The sequence below is a fragment of the Bombyx mandarina genome, chromosome 12 (assembly GCF_030267445.1).
Source record: "Bombyx mandarina strain Sakado chromosome 12, ASM3026744v2".
Classification (NCBI taxonomy): Eukaryota; Metazoa; Arthropoda; class Insecta; order Lepidoptera; family Bombycidae; genus Bombyx; species Bombyx mandarina.
In genome coordinates, this window is record NC_143219.1 from 14,615,291 (window position 1) to 14,628,812 (window position 13,522).

General features: G+C 35.4%; 1 protein-coding gene, 1 long non-coding RNA gene and 1 pseudogene across 10 annotated transcripts; all 3 read right to left on the minus strand.

Annotated features, from left to right (window-relative positions):
* Positions 1 to 4: 4 nt before the first annotated feature.
* Positions 5 to 10,213, minus strand: LOC114248762 (longitudinals lacking protein-like). Of its 9 annotated transcripts, XM_089732125.1 has the most exons (9): positions 10,087 to 10,207; positions 5,231 to 5,529; positions 4,516 to 4,893; positions 4,078 to 4,218; positions 3,230 to 3,361; positions 2,588 to 2,667; positions 1,817 to 1,902; positions 1,016 to 1,211; positions 5 to 177 (listed from the first exon to the last, which is right to left on the minus strand). In XM_089732125.1, exons 3-9 carry the CDS (start codon positions 4,591 to 4,593, stop codon positions 27 to 29), a joined length of 864 nt encoding a protein of 287 aa, XP_089588251.1. In that variant the 5' UTR covers positions 4,594 to 4,893; positions 5,231 to 5,529; positions 10,087 to 10,207; the 3' UTR covers positions 5 to 26. The 9 variants fall into 9 exon arrangements, with proteins under 9 accessions (XP_089588251.1, XP_089588250.1, XP_089588253.1 ...); XM_089732124.1 differs by lacking the exon at positions 5,231 to 5,529 and having other exon boundaries at positions 10,087 to 10,213; XM_089732127.1 differs by having other exon boundaries at positions 4,144 to 4,218; positions 4,516 to 5,529.
* LOC149501852 (uncharacterized) lies at positions 8,551 to 10,089 on the minus strand (annotated as a pseudogene).
* Positions 10,214 to 10,541: 328 nt separating the features above from the next.
* LOC149501853 (uncharacterized) lies at positions 10,542 to 13,069 on the minus strand. The gene is made up of 4 exons (XR_016324033.1): positions 12,965 to 13,069; positions 12,717 to 12,788; positions 12,140 to 12,260; positions 10,542 to 12,048 (listed from the first exon to the last, which is right to left on the minus strand). It is a non-coding gene; the product is annotated as an uncharacterized LOC149501853 (long non-coding RNA).
* Between the last annotated feature and the right edge of the window lie 453 nt (positions 13,070 to 13,522).

Sequence of the window (13,522 nt, forward strand, 5' to 3'; positions counted from 1 at the left end):
AGTATTAAGAAAAGAATGAAGCAGACTTATTTTAAGTTATCCATTGGTTTATTCTCTGTTTGGTGCCGTCGTAATTGCACTTCCGTTTGAGCAGCTTTCAAAGTTGTAAAAGTTCCGCCGCGTTGTATCTTCTTGATGATTTTCTTGTCATGAAACGGATGATTGTGTAAACCGGTTCTGTGAGAATAAATGAATTCATTGCAAATTTTCTATTGTAAGCTTTTTATATATAACTAGCTGACTCGGCAGACTTCGTAGTGCCTCAATCGATAAATAAAAGACCTACCTAAACTTTGCATAAAATAAACTTAAAATAAACAAAAGGAATCCGTCCGACGGGGGACACATCAAAGGAAAAACAAAATTGTTATTTTTATTTCATTCCGAGCATTTTCATATTTACCTACCTTTTAAACTTTCTCTGGACTTTCACAAATAATTCAAGACCAAAATTAGCCAAGTCGGTACAGCCGTTCTCGAGTTTTAGCGAGACTAACGAACAGCAATTCATTTTTATATAGATAGATAGATTTTAATGATGATTGTGAAAGAATTTCTAAGAGTAATGGAGAAACTAGGGCAGGGTGAGCAATATCTATCAGGTTAATAATAAATATTATTTTATTATAACAAAATAAATTATATAAAATAAATTAAATATATTAAAAGTACAGCTCATGGTTGCATGTTTCTGACTAATTTGAGGCGTAATAATATGCCTATGAGATCCAGTCTCAACACCAGGTAGCTTGTAAGATCGTATCATCATCATCATCATCATCATCAGCCTTTATCTGCCCACTGCTGGACATAGGCCTTCCCCAATGCCTTCCACATAATGCGGTCCTCCGCCTTCCGCATCCAACGACTTCCAAGGAGCGTGGGGCGTCCTCCAACCAGGTGGACTGACGACTTAGTGCGCACGGCGGGAAGTCGTTGGATGCGGAAGATCTTATGCGATTAATAAATTACGACTTTTTAGTTTTTTATCTTTTTTTCCTAAATATAAAAGTACCTTCTGACAACCCTAGAATTGTTGGTGAGTACTGACGCACGACAGCGTGGTTCCTTCCCCGAACCGTCGACGCATTTCCAACTTCGATTACCAGACTTGCGGCTATAGTATTTCATGTTGTAAACATATCTATTCAGTACCAGTTGTAAGTTACCGTGGTTCGACAGACTATACTGAAGTGTTGGATCTTTTGCTCCTTGAACGAAAAAAAATTAAAAATTGTAAAAAATTTAAATACCTACACTGTCCATATTAACTTCTGATTAAATCGGTTATAGGAAACCATCCTAATTGACTTTACCCTTATTATTTGAACCTCGTCGTTAGTCCCGCTGTGATCTTGGCAACATAGGTTAATTACAATCTTACTCGCCAGTAAGACATCTATCCATTCCTGAAGCCGGAATTACCCTATTACCTTGACGCAAATTTACTACTGATAGTGGTGCAAAGTTCGCACTGTTGGGTAATACCACCCTACCTATTTCTGCACCCATGATACATTCAGCTCTAAAGACAAAAGACAGCATGTGATCTAAATTTCAAGTTTATAATTTCTCCGTTGCACGATTGACTGCATCGTGGCAGAAACAGGCTGGATGGTAGCTAGGTGCACAGGCTCACAAGACGAACTAGGAACAATAACAATAAGCTTCTTCCCGTTTATAATTCAAATGACAACCCTCATGCTTCACTAAATAGATGGACATATGAAACCAACCACTTTGTTAAAGAACTATTACTAACAACAAAACAAAAATAATTAATTTTATTCATTAATGATTCTATATAATATTTTACCATCATTAGCTTCTGGTTCATGCATTCCCTCATCAGTATTAATCAATGTATCATCCATAGATTCCGTGCCTGTAGATTCTTTTACTCTGTTAAAATACAAGATAATATTATTATTATACTTTTAATTAAATTATGAGGGAGGATTGACTATAACTCATCTGTTGAGTTTGCAATTGCACTGGCAAAATACCTGTTACAAAACCTTTTAAGCCAGAATGCAGGATAGAATAGATGGAATCATGATGATGTTAGTTCACAATATTCCCACCACTTTTTGGCTGGCTTTTTGGTAGGCAAATAGCCTACCTGAAGGTAAGAGGTCACTTTCGGTAGCAAAGTATCAAATATGGAATTGTAATTTTTTATTGAAACAAAAAATAACAATGTAATAACTTTCAATTGTATGGTGAATTTATAAGGAGCGACACTTAAGCTTTAAAGGTTTTAGTGGCAATGTTCGAAACTCTTAAACTTATTTGCGATCGATAATTAAAAATCAATTAAATTTTAATTATAATATTAAGTCAGGTGATAAAGAAGGCAATAAATAAACTAGGGTAATTTGGAAAGTTTACTTGATGGTTCGTCATCCTTTCTGATAGCAGCAGGCAATGTTTCGACAAGGTATTTGCAATTTGACTGAGATACTTTATTAAAGCAACATAAACTAGATACAATGTTACACTCACATATTTAATCCACAAAACAAAATAAAGCAGTGGAAATAAGATAATTATAAAACAGACAGAAAGATATACAGAACATACATACACATTCAGGTTTTCACTGACTTCATTATTGTATTCGTTCATTTTGATTTGGTCTCCTTTTACTGTATCTTCATTTACAGCCTAATGGAGGAAGAATAGTCAAGTAAATAAGTAATCAATTAGTCCTAACGTTTTTTGTAATCCATTTAGTTATTCAGATGAAGGTTCAACACCCACTGTGAAGCAGTTACTGGAACACATAGACTATGAGATTATCATTGAAATCCTTATTCCATTGGAATAATTACTATCCTGATCTTCAAACCGATTATACAATTGCTTCACAGTACTATTACCATTAATAAGCAATCCAAACATATTTCTACATTGAGATGTAATTATGTAGTTTAAGAATACCATCCCCTACTTTTATACTTCACTGGTGGTAGGACCTCTTGTAAAATTGCACAGGTAGGTACCACCACCCTGCCTATTACTGCGGTATAGTAGTAATGCATTTCGGTTTGAAGGGTGAGGCAGCCATTGTAACTATACTGAGACTTTAGAACTTATATCTCCAGGTGGATGGTGCAATTACGTTGTAAATGTCTATGGGCTCCAGTAACCACTTAATAGCAGGTGGGCTGTGAGCTCGTCCACCCATCTAAGCAATAAAAAATTTATATAGAGAATATTTACAAACCACATCGTCCAAGCCTCTGATGCGGAGTGCTCTCCCAGCTCTCATGAATGACTTAAAGTTCTCCTTGCTGACTATCACCTCTCCAGTGTAAATATACTGTAAGATTGCTTGTAAAACCTCATATGATATATCCTGTGTAGTTCAAGTTTTCATTTCAGTCTTTATTTTCCTTTTACCTTTATTTTATGAAGTTAGATCTCAGTTACTGATATGTTTTTTTTTATTGCTAGTATGGGTGGACGGGCTCACAGCCCACCTGGTGTTAAGTGTTTACTAGAGCCCATAGATATGTACAAAGTAAATGCGCCACCCACCTTGAGATATAAGTTCCAAGGTCTCAGTATAGTTACAGTGGCTACCCCACCCTTCAAAACGAAACTCATTACTTCTTCACTGCAGAAATAGGCAGGGTAGTGGTACCTAACCATGCGGACTCACAAGAGGTCCTACCACCAGTAATTATGCAAATTATAATTTTGCAGGTTTGCTTTTTATTACACGATTTGATCCCTTCAGCATGGAAGTCAATCATAAACATTTGTTAAGTACGTATTTCATTAGAAAATTGGTACCCGCCTGGGGGATTCAAATACGTCTTATCTTTTAAGCCACGATGACTTCAAATCTTTAGTAAGTCTATTGATTTTGTTTGGTTATTTATTGATCAAAGGCTGTAAAAATTACAAAAGCCCGTCACTGCATTAATAGGTGTTTAATAATAATAACTAATGTTCTATTGGAACAGGTTAGTTCCAGGCAGACATTTGGCAATCGGTGCCTAGGTGGTGGAAATATTGTTATTATGATTTTATTAAAGGAATAAAACATCAATCAACATTATACCTTACATTAAGGAATATAACTGGGTGTGGACAATCTACAGAGGCTATAAGGGTCTTGATGTATGGACTAACGAGGCATAGCACCATTCGATGCACTTTCACCAAATGTCCATCAGCTGCAAGGGTCATATCCACAAACTCGCCACGCTGAAAACAATATTATTTGTACAAAACTTATGCACTTAATATCAAATTAATGAAAAGCATAGAAATTATTTACATGGAAATTATTTCAATTATTTTATAATAATTTCGGTGCGGTTTTCTGCAATTGAAATTCAAATGTGTAATGTGTAAAGTTGTAATTTCAATCCAAAAACTCTTCATGATCTATTAAATATTGGATCGCTTTTAATACCTTGTGCTACATACTAAAATAAAAATTAATAAATAAACAAATCACGAATTAATGTGTTTATGATTATTTTTTGTTTATAAACAAACCTGCTGGAGGGTGGTCAATCCGTTGCAAATATTACTTTGATACGATTCCCAAGCCACGGCTAGTTGCGGACATTCCATGTTTATCAGTTAGCAATAACTTACAATATTTAAATGTTGAGATAGTAATCAATTCCCCAAATTCTTAACTATACATCTCTTGGGTTTATGGGAAATTCTTAGGTTGTAGGCGTTGTAGCAGTCTATCTATCTATCTATCTCTTAGGTTTATGGCGTTTCCTTTTAGATTTCGCCAATGTCAAGTGTATATAATACTCTGCTTTCTATAGCGGGCTTCGTGAACGAGCAAGGTCACAGATATTCACTAAGAATTAAGTGAGTAGCTAAGAATGTTTGATGACAGGATCTCTGTTGATTTACCTAAAACAAATAAGACGCACACAATATATATACAGGGGTTAGTTCGATAAAAGACAGACAAACTACAGCTTAATGTTATTTTGGTTAATGAATGAACTAAGAATATAAACGAAAGGAGAGTTGACAAGGGAAAGAAGAGATTTGAGATCAATGGGGCGAGGAATATCAGGAGGAAGGAGATCATAGAGGGAGGAAGATAGACGAGGACAACTGAAAAACATGTGATTTGGAGAGCCTTCGTCAAGACCACATTCGCAAATAGAACTATCCCTGATATGAAGTTTAGCCAGGTGGACGGGGGTACACGTATGGCCTAGCCTTAATCTACAGATCGTACTTGTAACGCGTTTATGTAAATCTTTGAAGTTGCAGAACCAAGGTCGGGGAGGAATAAAGCCTTGAATATCAGCGTAGTGTTTACCTTTATAAAAACTAGTCTTTTGCCAGCAAGAATTCCAAGAAGAAAGCAATCGTTGTTTAGCTATTGGGATTAAATCATTAGAATAAATTCTGTAATGATCCATACAGCCAGTTGTTGTGGCATCTTTGGCACAAAGATCTGCAGTTTCATTACCTAAAATGCCACTGTGGCCAGGCAACCAAGCAAGGACAACTTCAATGTTTTTAGAATGGCAGCTGAAAAGTAAATTTTTAATTTTAAGTATGTAAGGAAATTTAGATTTAGATTTAAATTGGTTAGCAACGATAGCCTGTAAACAACTCTTAGAATCAGTAAGAATAACAGATTTATTTAGTTTATGGGACTCAATGAATGATAGTGCTTCCAGAATAGCTATGGACTCACCAGAGAAGACTGAAGCTTGAGGGGGGCATTTAAAATTGAGAATCATATTGTATTTGGGAATCCAGACAGCGGAGCCAACACAACCCTGGTCTGACAACTTAGAAGCATCAGTGTAAATGATGAGCCAATCGGGCCAATGCTTGGCAATGTATCTATTTAACTGGGAATTTGCAGAATTACATTTTTTTTCTATGCCGAGATCTAAAAGAACTTGAGGCTGAAAGATAAGAGCCTTAAAAGAGATGTCGAAAAGAGGAAATTTTTGATACTGAAATACAGGACAAGGAAGGCGGAGATAGCTGACAAAACTATTGAAAAGGCAGGGATAATCCTTGTGGTACCAATATTTATTAGAAGAGATAAAATCAGAAAGGATATGAAGTTTAGAGATAAGAGGATGATAAGGGGATTGAATGACTTTAGAAAGGAACCGGTCAGATAAGTATTGTCTTCTAAGGAATAAGGGAGCATCGCCGCATTCTACCTGAAGAGCATTAATAGGTGACGATTTCATAGCTCCACAGATTAATCTCAGACATTTAGATTGAAGTTTGTCAAGGGAACTCATAGCAGATTTGTTACAAGGTTCCAGAAGGAAAGTGCCATAGTCTAAGTGACTACGTACTAAGGCGTTATACATAAGTTTTTGAGTATAGGGGTGACAGCCCCACCAGACACCAGATAAGGAACGCAAAATGTTAATATTTTTTTCACATTTTTTAACAATATGATTAATATGATGGACACCAGTTAATCTAGAATCTAATACAACACCAAGAAATTTCACATTGTCTACAACCGAAAAATTATGTTGATCATAAGATATTGAAACGTTAGGACAAGATCTGGACCGAGAGAAAACAACCACTTTGCTTTTAGGAATAGATAGGGACAGACCGTGGTCTGAGAGCCAGTCTTGGAGATAGCCTATACCTGAATTTAGGCGAGAAGAGGCCTCATCAATATTCTTAGAAGAAACATAGAGTGCGAGATCATCAGCATATTGTAGAACTTGACAAAAGGAATTAACCGAAAGCTCTAAATCGTACGTATAAATACTGTAAAGTAACGGGCTGAGGACTGACCCTTGGGGGAGCCCCTTCCACAGCTGTCTGGGAGAGGAAGAATAATTTGGAGCACGAATATATACGAATCTAGGAGACAGGAGATTAAAAATTATGTTTACAATCTTCACAGGAATACTCAGCTGGAGCATTTTCTGCCTGAGCACTGGAAGAAGAACATTGTCATACGCAGATGATATGTCCAGAAAAACACCTACTAAAGACTCATTTTTAGAGAAGGAAATACGAACGTCTGTTAGAAATATGCTTAAACTATCCATAGTACTAAAACCTTTTCGGAATCCAAACTGAGATTTAGCTAATATGTTTCTATTTTCCACAATCCATTCCAAACGATTCTTGATTAAATGTTCCAATATCTTAGCCATTGTACAGGACAAAGCGATTGGCCGATAGCTAGAAGGGTCAGAGCTGGGCTTTCCAAGTTTTAAAATAGGGATGATAATCTGAGTCCTCCATTCGTCAGGTGGAGTTCCAGATAAAAAGATATTATTAAGAATGGAAAGGAATACCCGTTTTACAGAGTTACTGCTTTTGGAAATAAAAGAGTATGGAATCCCGTCAATTCCTGGGGATGAATCACTTAAACCCTCCAAGACAGCTGAAAGTTCCTCCCAAGAAAAAGGAGACTCAAAATCATCAGTAGAATTAGAGGAAAAAGCGGAGGGAAAGGTTTCTTCCAAGCAAGGTACAGAGGGAGGAGCTAACCTACAAGAAAAATGTTCAATCCAGTCAGAAGGATCGTTAGATGAGATGACAAGAGCAGGAACAGAGCAGCGATATCGTCTCATATTCTTCCAGACTTTAGAAGGGGGAGTAATAGGAGAAAGCTCCTCGCAAAAACGCAACCAACCAAATCTTTTCTTTTCTGATAAAAGCCTTACAGTCTTGGCAGCAATTCTCTGGTAAGAGATGAAATTTTCCGAGCTCATCGCAACCGAATAAGCATTCTCTGCCTCTGATCTGCTCTGGCAAGCTTGAGTGCACTCCGAATCCCACCACGGAGGAGAAGGGATTTTACATCTAACAGTGTTTTGAGAGGTATAGAATTAGCAGCAGAAGAAAGAAGAGCGTTTCTGAAAATTAGGTAAGAAGAAAGGACATTGACAGGTTTAATCAAAGGAATATTCATTATCTCTTGATCTAAATGAGATCTGAATTGAGACCAATCAGCTCTGTGAATATTAAATTTTAAGAGAGGTGGAAGGGAAGCAGTAGGAATAGAATGAAGGGAATCAGGAATTGACAGAATGATAGTAAAGTGATCACTACCGTGAGTGGAAGAAAGGACAGACCAGGAGAGGCTAGAAGCCAAGGAAGGAGAAGTTAAGGAAAGGTCCACAGCAGTCTTTGGATTCTGAGATGGAGGAACTCTGCGAGTAGGGGACCCGTCATTCAGTAAACACAAATCTAGTTCATCACAGAGATCAAGAAAAGGAAAAGAAATAGAATCACAGTAATAACAACCCCAAGATGTATGGTGAATATTAAAATCACCAAGAATAAGGATAGGTGGAGGAAGACTTGTAATAATAGTTTTTAATTCAGAGAGAATAGCTAAGTTAGGTTCAGGGATGTAGATGGAGAGGAAAGAAATATTATTAGCTCTAACAGCAACAGCAAAAATGCTATTACTGTGGGAAGGAAGGGAGAGTTGTTTAAATATCACATTTCTGGATACTAAAATAGCAGAGCCAGCATAACCATCTGATCTATCGTCCCGGAGACATGAGAAACCCGGGATCCTAAAGTTGGATCTAGGCTTAAGCCATGTCTCCTGGACAGCAAAGATAGAAGGTTTGTATTTGTTAATAAGAGTGATGATATCATTCTTCTTGTGACGAATGCTGTGACAATTCCATTGTAGGAATTTGGGCATTTTTAATAATTTTATTAAGCTCAGTAAGTTTAGACATGACATTGTTCGGTAGTTCAAAGTCCCCAAAACGGGAAAATATATTCAAAATTGTAGACAGTAAGAGTTCCAGGAGATTGTCATTGGGAGACACATCATCTGAAGGATAGGCACTCCCATTAGGGAGACTAGAAGGGGGAGTAATAACGATTGCTTGATGAGCTTGCCTATCATAACCTGGACTGGATGCCGGAGCTGGGGGGGATTTTTGTGTACAGTAAGTGCGACGGTACGAGACTGAATTGGATATGGCTTGGGTGTGTGGAGAAGGTTGGGTTAGGGTTTGGGAAGATTGAGTGGGAAAAAGGGGGGGAGGCGTACGAGAAATGTCTGCAAAAGATCTTCTAACTTGTGGGAACCTGATTGCTGCTTCGTTGTATGAAATGTTCTCTTGTGACATCACCAGTTTGATAGATTTCTGTCTAGAATACTCAGGGCAAGATGTATCTATGGCTTTATGGTTACCAGAGCAAAACAAACAGGTAGGTATCGGAGATAAACTATTACATTCAATGCCAGAGTGAGATTTCGCACAGATAAAACAACGCGCATTTGACCGGCATTGCGTAGCAACATGTCCAAATCTGCAGCAATTATTACATTGAATAGTTGGTAAAATATATGTCTGAACTGGGAGGGAATTGAAAAAGCAGTAAACCCTATCAGGAAGCTTTTGGCCAATAAATGTAAGGACAACTGTCGGAGTAGGAGTCCAAATAGGAGTGTTGTTTTCAAATGATTTTTTATTGAGTCGTCGGGCTCTGATGACACGTCCAAAACCATCAGGAACTTCAATGGAAGAAACTAATTCTTCTAAGGTCCACTCTACGGGAACGCCTCTTACAATACCCATGCGAGTCACATTATAAGAAGGTATAACGGCATTGTATTTGGCTGCGGCAAGACCTGGGTGATCTAGGAAGGAATTTGCGGCAACAGCAGTTTTAAATTGGACTGAGACTCGGTTTCGGCCGATACGTTTAACACCATCTTTAGCAACGTCCTTGATATTGTTGTGATGTAAAAAGTGACCGAACTTAATTGGGCGAAGCGAAGAACTAGACGAAATCTCACAATCTTTACTTACGTGGATTAAAAAGGGAGCAACATCCTGATCCAAATACCGTTTTCTGTTGCCCTCAAACTCTGGTAGAGTGTATACAGACTGAACAGATCCGATAACTTGCGCGACTGTATTTTTTTTTTTGAGGTAAAGAATAATCAGAATTTGGGGGAGTTTGTCTTTTTCTTGAAGGATGTAGTGACTCCGTGTCCATTGGGATTGGAGAGTTAGATGGGTCAAGGATATAACCTCCCCCGGGATCGGGGGGGTCGACGCCGTTCATAATTACACTATTTACACTAAACTACTATATTATAATACTTACAAATAAGACAACACACTTATATAAACACAAAACTAATAATTAGTTAATCAACAAGGAATGGAACCCAATAAAACACCCGAGAATTATATAAATAACCAAAACACTTGCTTCGATCACTCAACCACCCTGAATCTATCTCCATAGATTATACACTTAATATATTTGAGATAGATGCGCAACTCTCATTTTTATTTTTGCTTTAGTTAGAGCCCAGGACAGCAGGCGTCGCTGCTGTCGATTATTAATCTCCCTACCCCCCACCAGGTGGCTTTTTTAGTAATTTTAATATTTTTTATAATTAACTCTCTTTATGAAAAAATCTTATCGTTTAGAATCGCTGAAATTCCCGGTAGTACTTATGAAATATTAAAGAACGTTTGATTGTGTTCAGCATTCTAATCGATAAGACCTTTTCATACAGAGAGAAAACAGTTTTTTTAAATAAAAAGCTGTAATTCTCTGTAAGCTATTTAATTTCCCTATATTACAAACAATTTACTGTTAAAAGATAGTATGAACGTACAATTGTATAAAATTTCGAATAACAATAACTCCTCTAGATTAATCCTACTAGAGTACTTATTAACATTAAATCGAAAGTTATCTAAAAGTTAATTAAGTCTAGATAATCAAATCATTCAATGTCACTTAAGTCATTTGTGCGAAATATAAACATGTCAGCTTTCCATTACAAACATAGTAGACAATTTGAATTAAATTTAATAAATTTGTTTCTTAACTATAGCAGTTCTTGCTTAAAGTTGATCGTGACAGATCATGACCTTGTATGAAAATATTACATCTATAAACACTACCTATGCTTCGTCATACAATAATTGTCATTTATACTAGCATTGTAGAGATAATACACACACTAAAGTGAATACTAAATTATTCTTAGCATTCTTATAAACATTTAGAAATTTAAGAAACGATTAACCCACAATCATGTTCATAACATGTGACATTTTGTTCTGCACAAACGTTTTATTACATGATTTGAAAAACAAAAAATGTTTAAAAAATGTAATGATGATTTAAAGTACTCTTAAATATTGATAGTTTGTACTTAATGACGCTTATAGTAATCTTAGACATGATTACATTAGTTATACTTTTATTCCCTATCTAAATTATTTCTATTCTGACGTTTCTGATGCTTTAGCTTTGGTAATACTAGATGAAACAAACAGCAGATTGAAAGAAAATCATCTTAAAGTTAATTACATTCATTACAAACCATTAGTTTACATTTTGTTAAAAAAGAAACTGGTGTTCGTTACATGCAAATGAATTATAAACATACACATGCAAACATAAAATGTAAATTTATCTTTTAATCCAAATTAAATGTACACTAATATTACATCTAAATAATAGAAAGGGTTTCGAAAATTTTTATTGCACTCAACAGCAGACGAGCACGCAACCCGGCCCGTGATAAGTGGTCACCAGTGCTTATAAACTTCAGCAGTGCCATAGGGGTTGCTGTCTATCACTTAAGTTTTAATAAATTATTAATATACTCAGTCACAAGCATATTGATTTCACATAATGAAAATGTAAGAAACATAATCATGTTTGGGCATTTTCATTTATATCTGCTCATACAGAAAACACAACTTAGCAAATATATTCCACAGTAAATCTAAATAATTGCAAATAATGCTTTTAAAGACCGTTGACTTTTGATCATTAATTAAAATCATCTTCTCGTAGAATTTACAAAAGGTTATTTACAAAAATTTATATCAGTATTTTCATATATTACTAACTTACTAATTACAACTATTCAAACGTAATACTATAACTATAAGAACTAAACAACCTATTTTAAAACAAAATTGGCATCAATTTAGTTCTTATGAACTATTTCAATTATTAATTTATCAATTATAAACATATTTAAAAAAAATTAAGATCCCTTGAGAGTTCACATTCCTTGCTGAATCAGTTTCTCTTCTGAAACGGAGAAACAAAGTATCTTAAGTATGTAACAAATATTGAAAAAATACGACCATGAAAAATTTAGTGTTAATGTAATCTTACTTACAAATTAATATATTACATAACACGTTCTGGTTCAAATATAGTGCATCAATATTCTCATGTTTCAGACATTTTAGTGCTCCTTATAATTTTTCCATAAAATTTTGTCATTATCAAACCTTTGTCTACAAAAATAAAAACATTATTTTATATTGGGTAGAAGGATGAACGTGGTCACAGGCCACTTGGTGTAACTTAGTTATCAAACACCAGGAAACAAAACGTGAATGCCATCATCTAACTTTGGATGTGAGATCAATTGTGCTGTATTTTATTTAAACAGGAAAGCATGACTGATTGATCATTCCAAAAAACTAGTTCGGGCCCACTTGACAATAAGCATATAATACGCTGAGTTGCAAAACATAAATACTTCCACCCACTCGAGACAATTTTATTATCTGAGGTGTGTGTGTGATAGTACGAGACTTAATACCGACTGTTTTGATCAAAACTTAACATATATGATAGCTAGGCAGCAGAAATAGGAAGGACCATTAGTTGGTGCTAATTCATTTAATTATATTATGAATAATAATTATGTTAGCAAATAATATACCGGGAAAATAGTGTCAACTCACCGTTATCAAGGCATCCGAAATAGCATTTCATTTTCGATCTTCGAGGCATGCTGATTTTTAATAATAAACATTCTGTAAGAAATGAAAATAGTTACACAGGCTTACGAAACGCTAACGAAGAAAAAAGTATTGGAGCCAAGTTATGTCTAAAGAGAATTCAAAACAGAGTTTCTCAATGTCTAATCGTCTAATATTCTCATAAAGCTAAAAGTTGCTCTAAATTAATACTACAACGTAAAATAACTCACACCAAGACCAAAAAAAAACGATTTAAAAAATTAAATCGTTACGACATTTTGAAAACTTTTTTTTTTTTTTTGAGATTGTTTTACGGCCCTGGAATTTTGAAAACTTCAAAGCAGTGTTTCCACTTACGTTTTTTTTAACACATTTTACCCTAGTTTCTTTTGAATTTACCCTAAAATTTCCTAGACAACTTTCATAAATCCTTTATATGAGTCGACTATTATCAAAGCCGGCAATCTGACTTTTGGACAATGATTGGTAAATCAGAAAAACGAATTATTGACTTTATATTCCATTGGCAGTCACAAAACTCTTCGGAACGACATCTTAGATAAATAACAGGTTAACTATTAACCTTTATTTAATGCAGGTTTTGAACCGTATTCTTTGAAGGAGACGATTATATTCAAATAAATCTGTATTGACATATCAATAAATTTTTTTTGTCCAAATGCACAGATTGCCACCTTTGATAATAGACGACTCATATAGAAAGCGTAAATAAAATACAGAAAATAAACCACAGCATATTATTTAATGTAGGTATATATAATATAAAC